General features: G+C 33.0%; 2 protein-coding genes across 2 annotated transcripts; both read right to left on the reverse strand.

The window, feature by feature from the left end:
- Positions 1-2,708: 2,708 nt before the first annotated feature.
- Positions 2,709-6,764, reverse strand: LOC108912869 (TBC1 domain family member 15). Its single transcript, XM_018718281.2, has 5 exons — positions 5,857-6,764; positions 4,673-4,926; positions 4,197-4,613; positions 3,788-4,102; positions 2,709-3,710 (listed from the first exon to the last, which is right to left on the reverse strand). The coding sequence occupies exons 1-5, from the start codon at positions 6,500-6,502 to the stop codon at positions 3,423-3,425; spliced, it is 1,920 nt and encodes a 639-aa protein (XP_018573797.1). The 5' UTR covers positions 6,503-6,764; the 3' UTR covers positions 2,709-3,422.
- A 2,657-nt stretch (positions 6,765-9,421) lies between these two features.
- Positions 9,422-11,639, reverse strand: LOC108912857 (zinc finger BED domain-containing protein 1-like). The gene has a single exon (XM_018718270.1). The coding sequence runs from the start codon at positions 11,355-11,357 to the stop codon at positions 9,486-9,488; it is 1,872 nt and encodes a 623-aa protein (XP_018573786.1). The 5' UTR covers positions 11,358-11,639; the 3' UTR covers positions 9,422-9,485.
- Between the last annotated feature and the right edge of the window lie 6,198 nt (positions 11,640-17,837).

The raw sequence follows: 17,837 nt of genomic DNA on the forward strand, positions 1-17,837 counted from the left end.
CAAAATTGGACAGGACATAGCTAGAACAGTGCGTAACATCGCCATACTATTAGAAATGTTGTCACCGCTATTTCTGTTAGTAAAAACTTGATGAATTTGAAATCATTCAATTTTCGTGGCTGAAAACATACATACTGAATCTACCCAACCGAGAGCGGTGATTGGATGCAATCTACTGTGCCGTACTTTTGTAAAATCCTATGTATCAATATTGTGCTACAATACTTGCAAGGCCTACTATTTCGGACTTTATAAGAAAAGAAGCTGATTTTTCTGGAAAACTGTTAGAGATAAATATGGGCAACCTTATATCAGTTGACAGGGCATTCAATTTTGCATTCACCCATGACAATTAATATGGGTCATTCCATTTGAACTCGTAAGGGTATTAAATGTAAGTCTCAGTATTTCCGAGTTTGAATAACGTACACGTTTTGCTCACAACTGACAAGATAGAGTAATTTATGCCAAAACGAACTGTGAAAACTGTAGGTTTCTAACTCTTACAGTTTAGACGCCATCTAGCCTCATTTAGAGAGCTGAAATTGTGATTTTTTTTCAAAAACAATGAATCAATTGTTTTTGAAAAAGAATCAGATAATCGATTATCTCGAAAACGGTAAGTTCTAAACACCATGTACATTTAATAAACCTAATATTAACCAAGAAATTAATTCAAAAACGCAATAATATACAGGGTGTTCCATTTAAAATAACAAAACTATGTAGCGCCCACGCGAAATGGAACACCCTGTAAAGCTAAAAATATTTTCTTTAGATGGCCCACATGATTCCAGACAACTTTTATTAAAATTATTTTTTTTATAAATTTTACAGTTACAGAGTTACAGAAGAATCCCTCTTAGATGGAACACCCTGTATACAGGGTGTCCCGAAATTAATGCAACAAAATTTGGTCATAGATTCTTAAGACAATTTAGGGGGTTTTAACTCCGAAAGAGGGGGTTCGCAAAAATAAAAAATGAAGGTCCCCTAAATTTGTCTTAAGAATCTGTGACCAAATTTTCTTGCATTAATTTCAGGACACCCTGTATATAAAATTAAGAAATTGGTAACAATTTTAGGGGTTTAGGAAAAAGTAGGAAATTTTATAAAAAAAATGATATGTCGTGTGACCCTGTTAATTTTCACAGATTAGGAAAAATGCAGAGAAACCATTTGGAAAAATATAAAGCTTTTATTCTGCAAATCCTTACAATAATTGACAAGAAAAACTACATAATTTAAATCTCTAATAATAAATATAACATTACAAATTCATTTTATAAATAATCAATAGATAATATTCACCATCCAAATATATGATACGATACTTTCTCAAAAATATAGCATATTATACAATAACAGTGAGAAATTAGCTAAAAAGTTTGAAATTTAAAAAAATCTATTTTTTTATCTGATATTGTGGTTGTTTCATAATTATAACATTGAAAAATGCATTAATGTTAGAATTAGGTTACAGAAGAAAGTATTAAATTGTATTGTTGACAAGTTATTAAAAGTTAGTGATGGGGGACTGCATACAAGACATATTTTTTTTAACTTTATACGATTTATACTTTAAATAACATAAACAACATTAACACTTAATTTAATCAGTGCCATCACATTTTGTACTTAATAGATTAGGGGTTAAAATCTTCATAACAAATTAAAGAGCAGAGTTTTGATTTTCATAATGAATGAATAATTCTTAAAGAAAACAATGAAATGAAGCATTAGTGAGAATAGTTAAAATCATAATGCACATTATAAACTTCATTTAATTTTGGTGGCACACCCTCCATATCGGTATGCAGATCAATGGTTACTCAAAGAAAAAATATTATTTCACAACTGCCGTTACTTTAAGCAGCTTAAAATGATTCCACCAACTCATTTCATCCCATAAAAAAATGATGATAAATTTGTTAACAAAAATGTCAAGATTTTGTGGAAGTTTTATTTTCACCATTGATCTTCACTCTTAACTGGAGAGAGACTTTTCATTTAATCAAATAATTTTAAGTTTGAGTAGAAACAAATATAAAACACATTAGCAGTACATGTATATAAACATTTTTTTTACTATATTTATTCATTTGTGGGTTAGGATATACAAATTCTTATAATAAAATACTAATGAATAAAAATTTGATGGATTGCAACCAAGTTAAATTATCCAATAGTGAATATTAGTGTTTGTTTTAAATTATCTGTCAAGTCGATTTCCAGGAATATAAAGTTGAATTTAACAGGTCTATAACATATACAGGGTGTTCAAAAATATGAGTAAAAAATTCTGAAATTATTCTAGTCTTAAAAGTAATGGTACAAGTTCTTATGATACTTTCCAAAAAGTAAATATTAATTAGTGATGGGAGATTTCGAGTGAAAAATCGAGAGGTACTCGATTATTGAGATCACTCGAGATATCTCGAGATGTTTACTCCCACCACTCGAGTGATTATTACCCTACGGTTGCACCCCAAAATGTTAGTGCATACTGCAAATAGTCACTGATTGCGTAACCTTTTTTTTAGATAAAACGAAAAAGTGGTTAGGTTTTGAAGAGCGTGGGCTTTTTTTTTTTTTTAGCTACGCTTATAAGTAATATATGACTAATACAAACATATTTGTGCGCCACTGGGATGAAAACGACCTATATCTCGTATCTCGAGTGATCACTCGATTACCGATAACTCGATTATCAAAATTGGTCGATTATGCCCATCACTAATATTAATAGAGTTACATAACCTCAAATTATTTAATATTTTCTTATAACTTCTTTTCCAGACAACTGACTTTCGATTTTGGTACATTTATTATTAAGAACAAATTACATACATAGTTTTTAAATAGCTCTTGAAATGTATTTTTTTATTACAATCGACATTATCATTGGTCTGAAACAAGAAAACTTTTTTGTAAGATTTTTAGCAATTTCCAGTATAAATTTTTTTTATCAAATAAATAAGACATGACAAATTTTCTATTCAAAAAGGGCCATTTAACCTCTTTAACGCTTTACAATTTTAATCAACTTTTTTTCACAGGTAAAATTTGTTGCTTATAGGTGTATCAAAATGTGAAAAAATCGCTTAACTGAAAAAAAAAATGTGGCAAAAAAGTAATTTTGAGATTATGTTAATGTTAAATATGGAGTTTTCAAAAAAAACTTCATAGGAACTTATACCATTCTTTTTACTAGTCTAAATTTTCTGCTTATATTTTCCACATGCCCTTTATTGCCCGAAAATAAACTGTAAAATTGTCCTTCCCAAATGACGCATAAAATATATTTAAATTTTTTATACTGATTACACTTCTTTCATCCTACACACTTCATCTTGACCTGTGATTAAAAACAAAAAAAAAGTGCTAATATTACTACTAAATATCGTCTTACTCTTAAACTACTATAAAAAACTTGAATTCAGTGACCTTTCATATGTCACTTCGTCGGGACTTATCCTGACGTGCTCCAGAGAACAGTAAGGTTGAGTGCCGTTGCTCAACTCGGCGCTATCATCGAATGGCGACTGTTCGTGACTTTCAAAAGAAGTTTGATTGCCTAGAAGCGGTAGGCCTAGGATTAGCCTGACATTGTCGGTGAGGTGATCGGCCTCTTTTATTTGATAGAATATGCCCTCGGCTTTGTTCAGCATCACCGCCATGTCAAGTCTGCCGTTCAGATCATTGATATGCTGCAAAGAGAAAAAAAATCAGAAGGGGGATAATATCGTGATGGTTACAAATTATCCCGATTCTTATACAAACTTACTTTTAAGATCTCCGTAAATCCGTAGTTGTTCTGTATGATTGTGTCAGCTTCTGTTATCAGAATAGCGACGCACACGAGCAAGTGGAAATTATCACAGGGGAACCCTGTCCATAGGACCTCCCAGAGCCGCATGGCATCTTCTTGGCTTAGTTCCCTTTTAAACCATACTAAGAGCCAGCGGAAACAAAAGAACATGTTGCCGGAGTCGTGCTTATCCAGATAGTCGGACATTTTAGGGTCAATGAAAGCCAGAAGAGTGTGCAGGTTGTTGAGTTGTTCTTTCATGCCTGCCTGGTCTATGTCAAAATTCGAAATCTGAAACAAAATATTGCAATTTATCAATCATTATTTAATGTACTAGAAGTTGGATTAATGTGTTTTTAATCAGAAATGTAGTAATATATTTTACCAATTTGTTCATGAAGCCAACGAAACACCAAAAGGCATCAACCTCGTTCCTAAGTAGCTGCAATATTGGTGACAGAAGGTCGCTCATGCCCTGTACATAACCCAGATCGAAATTGTACATAACATACGTCATGAGAATATCGTTCAGCATCTGCAAATTTGAATTGTTGTCTCCAGCGAAGAAATCAAGTGTTCGATCCGTTCGGTTGACGTCTTTCTCAATCAAACTCTTCCTGTCTCGGTAATCAGAAAAGTTGTCTTCCTGTACTTTTGTCATACGTTTCCACTGAAGTTTCATATTATAATACTCATCTATCTTGGTTTGCACGAGTTTCTGACGTTCTGCTTCGGTGCTAGACCACGGGTAATACTCTAAGAGGAACTTCCATACTTCGGTCCTTAAGGAAGGCGTAACACCCTAAAAATATGACAATATAAGTGTGTAATAATCGTTGAAGGCTCTCATATTGAACTTACCCCTCTGAAAATCAACGTTTTTATGGATTCGACATCCTCGATTTTTCCCTCACAATTCAAATGGCCCCTCCACTGTTCGACGGAAAGTGGCCGCAGCCTAGGGAAGTCCTTCCGTGGGGGCAATTCCGGTACTTTGGCTATCACTTCGTAATCCCCTTGCGAGTGAGTGGTGGTGTTCTCGTATTCTGATAGGCTCCTGTTCAAATCTTCTCGTTGATTGTCATCTATTTCTCTTTGCTCAGGACTTCGATAGACTACAATTTGGAAATGTATTAAGATGTGTTGTAACTAATTTTTCAACCCATGTTTAAAGTGTTGTCTATGTCACCATTGGGTCATTTCCCAACTCGGTGTGCACTTATCAGTGTTGCCTTTTGTTACTTTTTTGCAATGCCATTCATTAATTTTATTAGAATTACTTTGAAGTATTTCATAGTCATAACAGTTGTCAGCATAGAGCAATGAGTAAATATCGAGATCAACAGTGACATTATTTATAATCCGAATTAGTACCTATTCAATCAGCTTTCACTCAATAAATTAACTAAAATCTTTTATGAATTGAACACTACACCACAACTATTAGGAATAAATTTAATTGCCAACATCTATTAATATGTAGGTAATACTGCAAAATAATCAACAATAAAAAAACATAGTGTTTAAAAAAGTAGGTCAAGATGTTAAGCATCTGTTAAGGGTGTCAAAATTGCGTTTAAAAAAATATGCAGAGTTTCTTTTTTAAGATATTACCACTTTGTGTACTTTTTTACAACGTTATATTTAAGGCTTGATATTAAAACAATATAAAGAAAAGTCAAATAGTTTTGCTCAAAAAAACTGTGGTTCACTTGGCCTACTTTTTTTGTTACACTCTCGGTTACACTGTGTATGTGTAGGTATTACACCCAAAATAATGTATGTATGAGTATCTACTTCATTTTAATTGTTTATCTTTTATCTGGCCTCATATATTTTTATCAAATGTAAACAAGAACAAACCAAAAAAAATCTATTGTAAAAAACAAGGCTAATTTTCTTGGAAAATACCTAAGCGAGTATCAGCATAAAAAATTGCAAGCATTTGCTATTTATAGACTAGAAACAGCTCATACATTTATATCTACCTAGGTAGAGCAGCATGAAAAAGTAGGGCACATAGAATGAATTCCAAGGGTATTTACCATAATCCGTGACTTTGGCGAATGCCTCAAAAGTGGCCTCATAGGGATGGTCTCTGATGTTCTTGACCATATTCCAAAAGGTCCGTCCATCGTTTTGTAAATTCAGTTCAGCAAACGACCTGTCCAGTCGTTGTAGTTCTAAGTTGTTTGAGTCATACACTATAAATAGGTGCTTGTCTCTTCTGGACGGTCCTGTTTTTAGCATTGTTTTAATCAGAGATACCATCATGTCGCAGTTTCCGTTATTAAACAAGAAGCTGCACATGCTCTCCGATTTGCCATCATAGAAAGTAAGCTGTCTGCTTTTGTTGGCAATTCGGAAACTTTTGATGTCATTAAAACTGAATTTAATGTATTTTGGCCGGCTGTGATAATCTGGTTGAAAATTACCGCTTAAAGTGCGACTTCGTTTCTGGATGGTATTGACTAGCGCCCATTCCTGATCTTGTATTTCAGGCTCGATTGTAATTTCATTGGGTTTCCATTCGATAAATCTCTGACGACTCGAGTTTGGGCATTCCGTAATATATAAGGTTCCGATTGCGTTGATATGGGACATGTAATTGGCAGGAGCCTGCTTCAGGAGTACACCATCTTGCGTGAAGGTTTCTGAGCAGTCTGAACACTCTTCAATACTATCACCCATTGTTTAGCAATTGTTTAATTAATCTTGCACATGAAAATATCCACGACGGTGTTAGTCATAGTCACGTTTTATTCTTTATGCGTTAGTAAAACACATTCACGTGTGCACTCTTTAATCTTATTACAGCAAACTGGTTTAAATGCGTGCATTCCTAAAATGACTAATACATCTTATAACATATTTACACGAGTTAAATGTTTAACTACATAAAACTTAATAACTTCGCATTAATGACAGTATCTGACAGTGACAATACGTTGACAATTTGTTTATATCGGTTTGTCATTGAAATTCATCTAAGAACAGCGTTGCCAATATTTTTTGTTCCGCTACCACAGCTTTTTAGCATGGTCGTATTTAGACGAAATAAAAAGCAGAACTCATCTATTCAACCATATTCTGTGCTAAAGGCACAGATTACAGGAAGATTAGCTAAAGGTTAAAATTATCTGGTTTAAAAAATATACCTAAGAAATGTGACGACTAAAATGATTTACTAAGAAATTAATTATACTTACCTACAAATATAAACAAAAACAACTAGATTTTTTATGTTCCAGTACCTAGTTGATATACGTAGTTCACTCATTGAAATTTAAAGTTACAAAATTTCGTTGAGATTATCAAAATTGAATGCAGTCAAAATAATGAAAGTACATAAATTTGGCAATGGTGTTTAATAAAATTTATTTCCAGATTTTTATTTACATTACATACTAAAACAATTAGGTCACACATATTAGTGAAATATCCAATGTCAGAACTGTAGCTGTCCTTGTTTTCCATTCCTGATACGTGTAAAATAAAAATAAATGCTACTTTAGCCAATGATAATCTGACAAGACTGTATTTGTGCGCCACGTGATTTATGAAGGTACGTAAGTTTCTAATATGATTACAATTTCCATACTAGTTCTTAGGTACAGTTACTGTTATGTGGCTCCATCTTTCAGAATTATTTTCGTTATATGTAGATTAATTTGTAATTAGATACGTCCATTTGTAAAGACTTAGTTTTTTACGGTAACAACACTAATAGCTGTTTTACATTGACAATTTATTGATCAATTAATTCATGAAGTCGCTTCATCAAGAAATTGGATNGCCAATGATAATCTGACAAGACTGTATTTGTGCGCCACGTGATTTATGAAGGTACGTAAGTTTCTAATATGATTACAATTTCCATACTAGTTCTTAGGTACAGTTACTGTTATGTGGCTCCATCTTTCAGAATTATTTTCGTTATATGTAGATTAATTTGTAATTAGATACGTCCATTTGTAAAGACTTAGTTTTTTACGGTAACAACACTAATAGCTGTTTTACATTGACAATTTATTGATCAATTAATTCATGAAGTCGCTTCATCAAGAAATTGGACAAGTGTAATGCACCAAATTTGCTGTCAAATAACTTCATGAATTTATTTATCAAGTTCTTGACGAATTAGAGCATGTTCTAATTTTCGTCAATTTCTTCGTGAAGTTCGGAAGTACCAATCCAACAGATTTCCAGCCTCAGATCTCACTGATCTCAGATCAGTAATGAGGTTATGTTATTGGAATATGTAAATAATTGTGTGGTAAACCACCTGTTTACCAATAAATTCGTGAATTAATTCGTGAAGAACTTCGTCAATTTATTCATGAATAAATTATCAACGTAAAACAGCTATTACACATTTAACACAGCTTAAAACATTACCTGTACCAAATTTGAACTGTTTTTTTTAAATATGGCTAAAATATGACGTTAAAAAAATTTTCTTTGACGTAATATAATATAAGTCCATAAGAATTTGTTTTTATTAATTGATCTATTGATCTCCAAATTTGTGGTACAGGTACGTTTTCCAAAATACTCTTTACAAGGCGTTTACAGGTTTGAAACGAAAAGTTTTACTAGGTTATAGGACACACGATTTTAAAATACTTACTTTCATATTATAAGCGTGGGTTGTAAAACATTTTCTTTTTGAGATATAGGGTGCTGAAAATTAAAAAAATATATCACAATTTTTCAATTATTTATATCTAAAGAAGTTTGACGTAAACTATAACTTTGGGTTACAATTTATCTATTTAGAGGTAAATTTAATTGAGGCACTTGAGGTGACTTACAAGTAACTACGTCTAATTGTGTTTCTAATAAAAAAAACAAACTATTCATTTTAGAGTTACGATTTTTTAAATTTTTGCGTAAACTCATCATAACAGAGAATAAATCTAAAACATAATTAATTTATAGACTTTTATTGTTACAAATAGAATTTTAAATACATCATCCAAAGTCCAAAAAAAAATCGTTGGAGTAGCAATTTTTATTTCTTTATGTGTGTATTTCTAACAAAGATTTTTCATAGATTTTTTTTCTAAACCGAGTTGTAAACCGAACAGTTTTAGAGTTATTTTTATTTTATTTCGATATTTCATTTTTTTGGTTTGATATTACATGCTTCATTTACATTTCATACATTTAATCAATTAAAAAAATATTTCTTTTGTATCTCATCCGCCACTGGTTCTCGAGCTTGTAAGCTAACTCGGCCAATATTTACCTCTAAATCATCTAATTAGATAAATGATAGGTCCAACTTTTATTAGTCTACATCAAATATCAGAAGAGATAGGTAGGTAATATTTAAAAAAATGATATTTTTAACATTTTCAACACCAACAGAAAACGAAGCGTTCTGCAACCCACATTTATATGAACATTTTTGCTTAAAAATTGAAATACTCTGTTTACATATAGGTATCTGTAAGCATATTTTGAAAAGGTAAGTATATTCTTGAAACAGGAATGTGAATAGCGTTCCTATACAGTAACTGAACTTAAAACTAATATAACCAAGTTTAAATCTCTTACCGTTTCTTACACTGCTATGAAAGATGAAAGCCTATTTAAATGTAGTTGTACAGATTGGATTTACAGAAAAATACATATACAATAATACATATATCTATCTAGAGAAAAAGTTTTATCCATTCATTGTATTAAGAAATAAAACACTTTTTACTTCAGACGAGCTTAGTCTGTTCCGTCTCTCCGTTAAAAGCTGGCCTGATTTGGTGAAGAGTCTTTCGCAAGGCACCGAGGTTGCAACAGGAATGAACTTCAATCTCGCTAATTCACTTAAATGCGGTAGATTAAACGAATTATTTTTCCACCACAGTAGCGGGTCTTCGTTACGGGGAATGGGGGGTTCCTCTAAATAACGTTGCACTTCTAAAACCGCCTTGGAGTGAGCGTTACCAATTGGATGAGATGAAGCAATTTTTTTATCAAACTTACTCCAAATAGAATCGTCTAGGTCGACGGCTTCCCTAATTGGTTGAGCAACGCCTTCGCCTCTTTCATGTATCAGCTGTGTTAGCGAAGCTTCTATTTGCTCTTTAGCTACATTCGCTGTTATCTCATTCGAAAATCCTATGTTTTTAAATCGTGGGTCCAAAAATGTTGTTAAAACCAAGGATTCATTCCCCTCTAGATCACCAAGTTTAGTAGTCAACCCTTTCTGGATAGAGGCGATTATGTTTTTAGCTGATTGAGTGAAATTTTGCTTGTTCAGATTTGAATACACATCTACCAAACCATCTGTCAGTATTATAACAGAAGAAGCAGTGATATATTTTTCTTCGCACATTATTTTAGTGACTGTTTCTAAAGGTTTTATGATCTTGACGATTTCACTGAAAAAACGCCATTCCTCAATGGTTATCGTGGGACAATTTTTGTTAATGAGAGCCATTGTGGTGCGCAGTGGTTCTTCTAGTTCTGTGAACCTTTCTAACATATAGAAAGCAGAGTTCCATTGCTTTGGTACAGACTGAATTAGATGTTTGGGTAAAAGTCCCGCTTGTTTTTGTTGATGCATGAATTTTGCGGAAGTGGCCATGTTTCGTTTAAAATGGCCTACGATTGTCCTAACTTTGTCTACGCTGTCGATTATTAGCTTCAGTACATCTTGTGCAATTAAATCCAGTTTATAGGCAAAACATCCAAAGTGTTGAAGTCCTAAGTCAGTAACAGCTTTTGTAATGCTATTTGAATTATTTGAAACTACAATTAAAACTTTTTCATGTAAGTTCCACTCATTTACAACGCGAGCTATTTCAGTGTATAAGTTTGCACTCGTAGGGCTTTTCCCAAATGATGAACATTCCAACAAGATCGATTTCTTTTCAAAATTTATATTTATAAAATGTGCCGTTATGGCTACAAAGCTTTCATAGCTCTGTGTAGAACTCCAACAGTCGGTAGTCAACGTAACAGATGGAATGTCGTCTAATATATTTCTAGAAGCATTGTATGCTTCTTCGTAGGCAGAGGGTAAAAAAGAATCAGTAATTGTTTTTCGCGATGGTAGCTGGTAAGTCGAATTTAAAGTGCTGACAAAACTTTTAAAACCTGCTTCTTCTACTATGGAAAATGGTTGAAAATCCAAAGTAAATAAACGTAACAATGCATCATTTATTTCTCTTATAGTGCTCTTTTTATTTTTTCTTTTTAATAAGTTCTCTATAAAGTTTTGTCCCAATGGATCTTTTGAACAAGAAGCGACTTGTGAATTGTCAGCCGCTGCCTGTAATTCTAATTCCATGGCTTCAGGATACACTAAATTAATATCTTCACTAGTATTTTCCGTTGCTACGACGACAGATATTTCTTGGGTTTTAATATCTTCGCCTAATACTGCAAAAGGGTGCTTTCTCTGAATGTGCCTTCGCAAATTATTCGATGTTGCTTTGTAACTTAGTTCATTTTTGCATATGTTACAAGAAGCTATTCCATCGGAGTCGGGTTTTGGTTGGAAAAAGTTCCAGACTGCAGAGGATTTAACTTTCGGCATGTTGATAATTTTTTTTTCCAGATTCACTCACTTAACAAAAAGAATACAATGTTCAAAAATTGTGATCGCGATTCCGAAGTTTGAGCAAAAAGAACGCAACCCCAACAAACCACAACAATGGCAATAACGTTACCAGATGTATCCCCTTAAGTCATTTCTTGCAGTATATTTCGTACCATTCCACTATTTGTTCGCTGGTGTCAGTTTAATTAAACAACGGTATTTCGTAACGGTATTTCTCCAAAACGGTCGCTGCGCATTCATTTCGTTACAACTGCGGAACCATTTTGTTCACAACTAACTTGGACAGCGACTTGGAATCTCGGGAGATATAAATGAATCTGTTTACAATATTTGTTTCATAATGCTATCGTGTCATCTATCAATCAAAAGTTTAAACATATAGTTCTACTATTATAGTTAGATCTTCATCTGATTTTTACTCAATTCCCATAAGTACAGAAATCTGCACTAAACTGAACTCGGCATCTCGGAAAACTACTATACTACTGGTCTTAATTCTAGACCACGTCTCCTAGATGTCAGATACTCTCGAATTCTAGACTAGGCGACACTGGCGACAAGCATAGGGCGTGGGAGTCATTAGATTGAGGTTCTTATTGTGGTTGTATGTTCAAACAATATTTCTTTGCAAACGACAGCCAACCAAAGTATTTTGCTTTTATGATAGCCCGCGCCATCTAGAGAAAACGGTCCACAATTAATGTTAGCTTTGTACCTAACTGTATTTTTTATGAACATTGGTATGGTGAAAAGACAGTGACTTAATAAGGAAAAAGGAAAATATAATGAATAAAGCCATTATACGATAGTGTAGATCTAAAATTTTAGTAATTAAATCGAAATTTTCATTTTTATTATATGGCGCCATCTGCAAATGTAAAGGTTAAATATAAAGTTGCAGCTACCGTAGTTATACCTCAATTTTTATTTTTTATACCTTTTAGAGGTTGTCAATAGATGGCTGTAGGTGTCTTAAATCAAACCATTTTTAAGAAGTGTTTATAAAAGGATATTCATGCAAATGTAACAGAAGGAATATACATTTTCTTATAAGAGATTAACTAGTTTACTTCGAAATTAAGGTATTTAGAAAATTATATTCTTAGAATATTTCCGCACTTAATAACATTCAAACTGGGAACGAAAGCCATAAAAATATCTTCTTTAATCTCTTTTGTGAATAGGTATATGTATGCGGTGATCTGCCGTATCGATACTGCACCAATAATACCGAAAAGAAAAGAGTATGATATATAATAGAAGGGTGCGTCACACATATGGACTCCATTGTATTTTAAGATGGTTTAACAAATCCCCTATGCAAACGAAGGAAGGAATAATATAGTATAGTCAGGGAGCACGATGAAAAAACTGATCATGGGAGAGTAGATCTTTATTTTAAGGTACAACCTTTTTTTAACATTTTCGGACAGTCAAACATTTCATTATTGTTATCATTGTCATCATATTTTTCATCATCATCGACATCGTCATCTTCATTGCTGTCTTCACCATTATCTCTGCAATCGCAATCATCGTCATAACACCACCATTATTGATATTATTATTAGGTATAGCCATATAAATAGGTAGATAGGTATATTTATTTTATTCAAAAAGAATTTGGTTGTAGATTCATTACTACATTATGTATTAATTTACTTATTTATCTATTACAACAAAACAATGCAATGCAATTAATCTGTCATTCATTACATTCGTCAGACTTTTGTCGTTTTCAGTAATAGTTGATCTCTAAATATGTACTTGCTCTGGCAAAGCACTATAAGTATATTTTAAAATTGTTTGCACTACTTTCTTTTTTTAAATTTAGTTTTAGTCTTAATTTGGTTTAAGATTTTGCTGGTCTTGGCGCTACTTTTATTTTGTAATTAATAGCGCCCTTATAATTGTAATGTTTAGTATCATTATGTCGGGTTGCAATTCACATAAATAAATAAATGTATACTTATAATGATTTAGACATTTGTTCAGTTGAAATAGTGGTTTAACTCTTAGCAACCAGAAGCCCCGACTATAATGCCGATGGCTGATCGGCTGAAGGATATATGCGGCTAATCGATTACACTCCACCAGTCTCTGCTCTTATCGCCGTCCAGCAGCTGCGGTACGATTCGTTTTCGACGTCTAAGTCAATATGCAAAATGCAGGATGTGCCTTATTGCGACACGTTTTGCCTCCGATAACGGCACAACCAGGAGCCGGAGCATCGCAAGGTTGCTTCTTACTCCTCTTTGGGCGATCGAATATATTCCTTATATTAAACAATATTTACAACACTCCGAGTGCTTTATAGTAAATAAATTAGTTAATTTGAATCAGTCTAGAGCTATAAAAAGTAAACATGATATAATTGTCCAACAATTTCGTCATTCCTACAACAAAAAGTTTTAATGTTCCGTTTGAAATAATGTAAATAAGGATAAGGCATTTATTTGAATGAAAAAAGTCAGAAATTTAAAATATTTCATTCTATGTACTTGTGTAGGATTTCCGTAACCTAGTATCCTAACACGGCTGTGTTTATTTATACAGGGTGGCCAAATGAAAACGAAACAGATCCATTTTCAGGAACTGCGTCAAGATTGTAGAAAAACGCTCAGACCCGTCGATTTTAGATTAAAGGGGGACATTCTTTGCTGGTATTTTTGACTCCACCACTTTCACCCCTAAGCAAGGGTAAGCATCACCCCAAAATATTTAAATGGTATTGGGGGTTGAGTAATATTTCTTTTGAAAGCTCTTACAATTCTCTTTACAACAGACTTTAAATTTTATAATTCCGCCCAATACTTATTAAGAATTTTTATTTTAAAGTTGAAACTTATGTACAAACAATTAGTAACGGTAAAAATGTCAGTCATTCGAGTTAAGTACGCCAATGGTATAAATTTAGTATTTCTTGCGTTACATTGGTTTTTGGCGATTTGTTATCACTTTCGTAAAAAAAAACACAATTATAAAAAACAGAAATGAATGCTATACACACACAATGAACGTAAAATTGGTGAATTCCAAATTATTTTCTAGTATTATTTGGAAGTGTTGGTTGGTGTTGATAGTTTATTTAATTGTGTTTTTGAAAATTAAACACTATGGTCCATTCCATTGCGGAAAGGGTAGATATCATTTCGCTTTACTTGATGAACAATAAATGTACGAATAGAACAGCTCACTTATTTAATGACCAACATCAAGATCGACATGTCAGAAGAAAGTATGTTCTAGAGTTAGTGAAAAAATTTGAACATAACCTATAGTTAATGAAGCTACTGAAGTTGCAGTTTTGGGACAAGTTCATCTTGATCCTACATTAAGTACGCGGCAACTGGATCTGTGTTTGGTATCAATCGAACTAGCATTTTGAAGAAGAATAAATTCCATTCATACAAAATACATTTAGTCCTGGAACTTCATGAGGATGATTATGACAGGCGTCTGCAATTTTGCGAAATAATGAATGAGCGAGCAGGGACGATCCACAGTTCCTTTTTAACATCTGTTTTTATGATTAGTGCAGTTTTTTCTTGAACGGGACGATTCAAACCCAAGAGTTTTCACGAGGTTCCTTTTTTTCTACCTGGTAATTTGACTGGCCAAATGTATTTGCAATTACTGGAAGACGCTATTGACCCTGCCTTGACTGATATTATTGAAAATGTTCCAGAGTATGATGAAGATCATTTGATTTTTCAACAGGACAGTACACCTCCGCATTATGCGTTAATTGTCCGTCAGTATTTGGACCAACGTTTTCTACGGAATTGGATTGGGAGAAGAGGCAGCATTGAGTGGCCTCCACGATCACCGGATTTATCGTCCCTTGATTTATTTTTGTGGGGATACCTAAAAGGTAAAATCTATAAAACACAGCCAGCGTCGCTGGAAGATTTGCGTCAAAGAATCGTCGACGAATGCCGTCGAATCACTCCGGAAATGCTTCGGAATGTGCGCGAACGTTTCCAATAAAATGTTTATTCTTGTATGGAAGTGGGCGGTCATCAGTTTGAACATATAATCAACTAAGTAGTAAGTAAGCAACTAAATATAATTTAAATTTTAAAATGTAAATTTGTTTTAAAGTATTGGACGGAATTATAAAGTCTGTTGTAAAGAGAATTGTAAGAGCTTTCAAAAGATTTATTACTCAACCCTCCAATGCCATTTAAATATTTTGGGGTGATGCTTACCCTTGCTTGGGGGTGAAAGTGGTGGAGTCAAAAATACCAGCAAAGAATGTCCCCCTTTAATCTAAAATCGACGGGTCTGAGCGTTTTTCTACAATCTTGACGCAGTTTCTGAAAATGGCTCTGTTTTCATTTGGCCATCCTGTACATATAATAACAGCCAAGTTTCATTTTTGTGGATCGAATTGATTGAAAGTTATATATTAATTATAAAAATGAGTCTTGCTACTGAAAACAATTTAGAAAATTGTTCTGAAGACATTTTAAATGCCGTTTGCTCGCTAAATACATTTTCAATATGGGCACTTTCCACCTCCATACATTCCTAAATCTACGAATGTCATTTGTTTGTACTCGAAAAAGCACATAGCAGTTATGTCCAATCAAAAATTAAAAACAAAAAATGGTGGAGGCGTCGCTCGATGTGCACTGTGCATATCATCACAAATATTTCCTAAACTGTTCATTTTACCAATTTGAACCAAGAGAGTATTATCGTTGACAAATTCTTCAGGGACTTATTTTTGATACAGGCACATTGCGATCGTCATCTATACAAAAATTCTAAGTTGTTAATCGTTGGGCATAGTCCATCCTGGCGTTCTGGTCATAACGAGGTTTCACTTACAACATCAAAAACAAGCTGTACGCATGTATTATCGATTTTGTACGATCACCAAATTTGCATCATTCTGAAGTTAATAGTTTAAAACTGATATTATTTTGACCTCATCCATTTGTATCTACTCGACTTTTTTGTATCAAGTACTGGGACAGCCTGTACCCTAAAAAAACTGTGGGAAAAATATATTTTAGTAATAAACAGAAATACATACCTGTAAATATATTCATATAACAAGAAACCAATAAAATAAAATCTTTTTTTTTGTTAACTACCAAATCTCTTTACTAGCAGCAAAAAATGTGAAATTTTTAATTTTGCCGCAGTAAGCAGTATTTCCAACAGAATTTTAAAAACATTTTGATTGTAAGAAAAGATAAAGTGACGTAAAACTTTGAATTCGAAATATAATTATGTATATTATAGGTTTTCATTCATTTCAACATAGCCAGTCCAACACTGGGTTTACATATGCTATGGCTGTGATGTCATTTTCAGTGAACAATCTTTTTAAGGAGGTGCATAAAAATTTAATGTTTGGAGGCGAATTTGTCGTCTTTCTCAAGAGAAATAAATAATATTTCTCCTTTCCTGACCTAATACGTATTCTTCGAACGTACTGTAGCTAATACCATCCAGTAAATTATCAAAGGAAGCGTATATGTTTAACTGCAGAAAAAATAATTATCTCCAGCCATAAAACTTATTAATTAATAAGTACAAGCGTTATCGCCTTAATTTGCCCGTTGTTTACATAAAATATTCACACGATAGTTCATTACTATTTATTAACGTTAAATGGCGCTTAATTTGAATAGAAATTCGAAAGAAACTGGCCAATTACGCGTACTACACAATTAACTTCTTATAGAAATTATATTTCTATGCTCTTGTTTCTGTCTATTGTTAATAATAATTATTGTAAAGATCTGAATGCGCAGGGAAGAAAGTCGCGTTATTAGACATTTCAATTTACAATAATTCGCATAGGGCTAAATATTGTTGTAGGTCTGTGGTACACTATTATTATAATTAAAATGTCAAAACCGATCCCACGCATGCTAAAAAATGTATTCAAAGGTAAAGGTCGCAAATATCGTTTTTTGCATTTTCTCGTAAACGGTGTTATCATAAAAATAGATCAGACAAAAGTTGTAGATCATGCAACTGTCTTACTGTAATTGTCATACAATTGTCCCAATACTTTTTTTCCAACGAATCACTAGTCCTGAGATATCACCATTTCAAAAGTTGAAAAAGTCGCATTCTATATGATACGTACACATTTCCGCACCACCTGGGATGCTACTTCAACAATAATGTTTTCTTCGCTTTATTCTTTATCTCCTTCCTCTTGCTGGATATATAAGAATTGTTGGCTCCAAAATGTTATCTATTAATTTCCAACCTCAGTCTTCTGGGATCAGTTGAACTTGATAGTATTCTCGATATAAGTGTTGATAAGCATAAGCAGATATTGGAGAAAGACAAGATAGTTGTACTCTTAAAGAGTAACAATAAATTGTTCCGTTTATTTTTCACAAAACTTAAATATCTACACTTGTCTATACAATCAATTTCTTTTGGAGCTCCATATATAGCAAGTAGAAAGCGAATCCCGTTTGT

Source organism: Anoplophora glabripennis, unplaced genomic scaffold, assembly GCF_000390285.2.
Source record: "Anoplophora glabripennis isolate ALB-LARVAE unplaced genomic scaffold, Agla_2.0 scaffold588, whole genome shotgun sequence".
NCBI lineage: Eukaryota > Metazoa > Arthropoda > Insecta > Coleoptera > Cerambycidae > Anoplophora > Anoplophora glabripennis.

What these genes read in the sequence shown, in the direction of transcription:
- LOC108912857 (XM_018718270.1), bottom strand. Translation starts at nt 11,357, where the DNA reads ATGCCGAAAGTTAAATCCTCTGCAGTCTGGAACTTTTTCCAACCAAAA.
- LOC108912869 (XM_018718281.2), bottom strand. Translation starts at nt 6,502, where the DNA reads ATGGGTGATAGTATTGAAGAGTGTTCAGACTGCTCAGAAACCTTCACG. An exon ending in CGCCAAAGTCACGGATTATG is followed by an intron (nt 4,927 to 5,856) that starts GTAAATACCCTT and finishes TCCAAATTGTAG; the next exon opens with TCTATCGAAGTCCTGAGCAA. An exon ending in AAACGTTGATTTTCAGAGGG is followed by an intron (nt 4,614 to 4,672) that starts GTAAGTTCAATA and finishes TCATATTTTTAG; the next exon opens with GGTGTTACGCCTTCCTTAAG.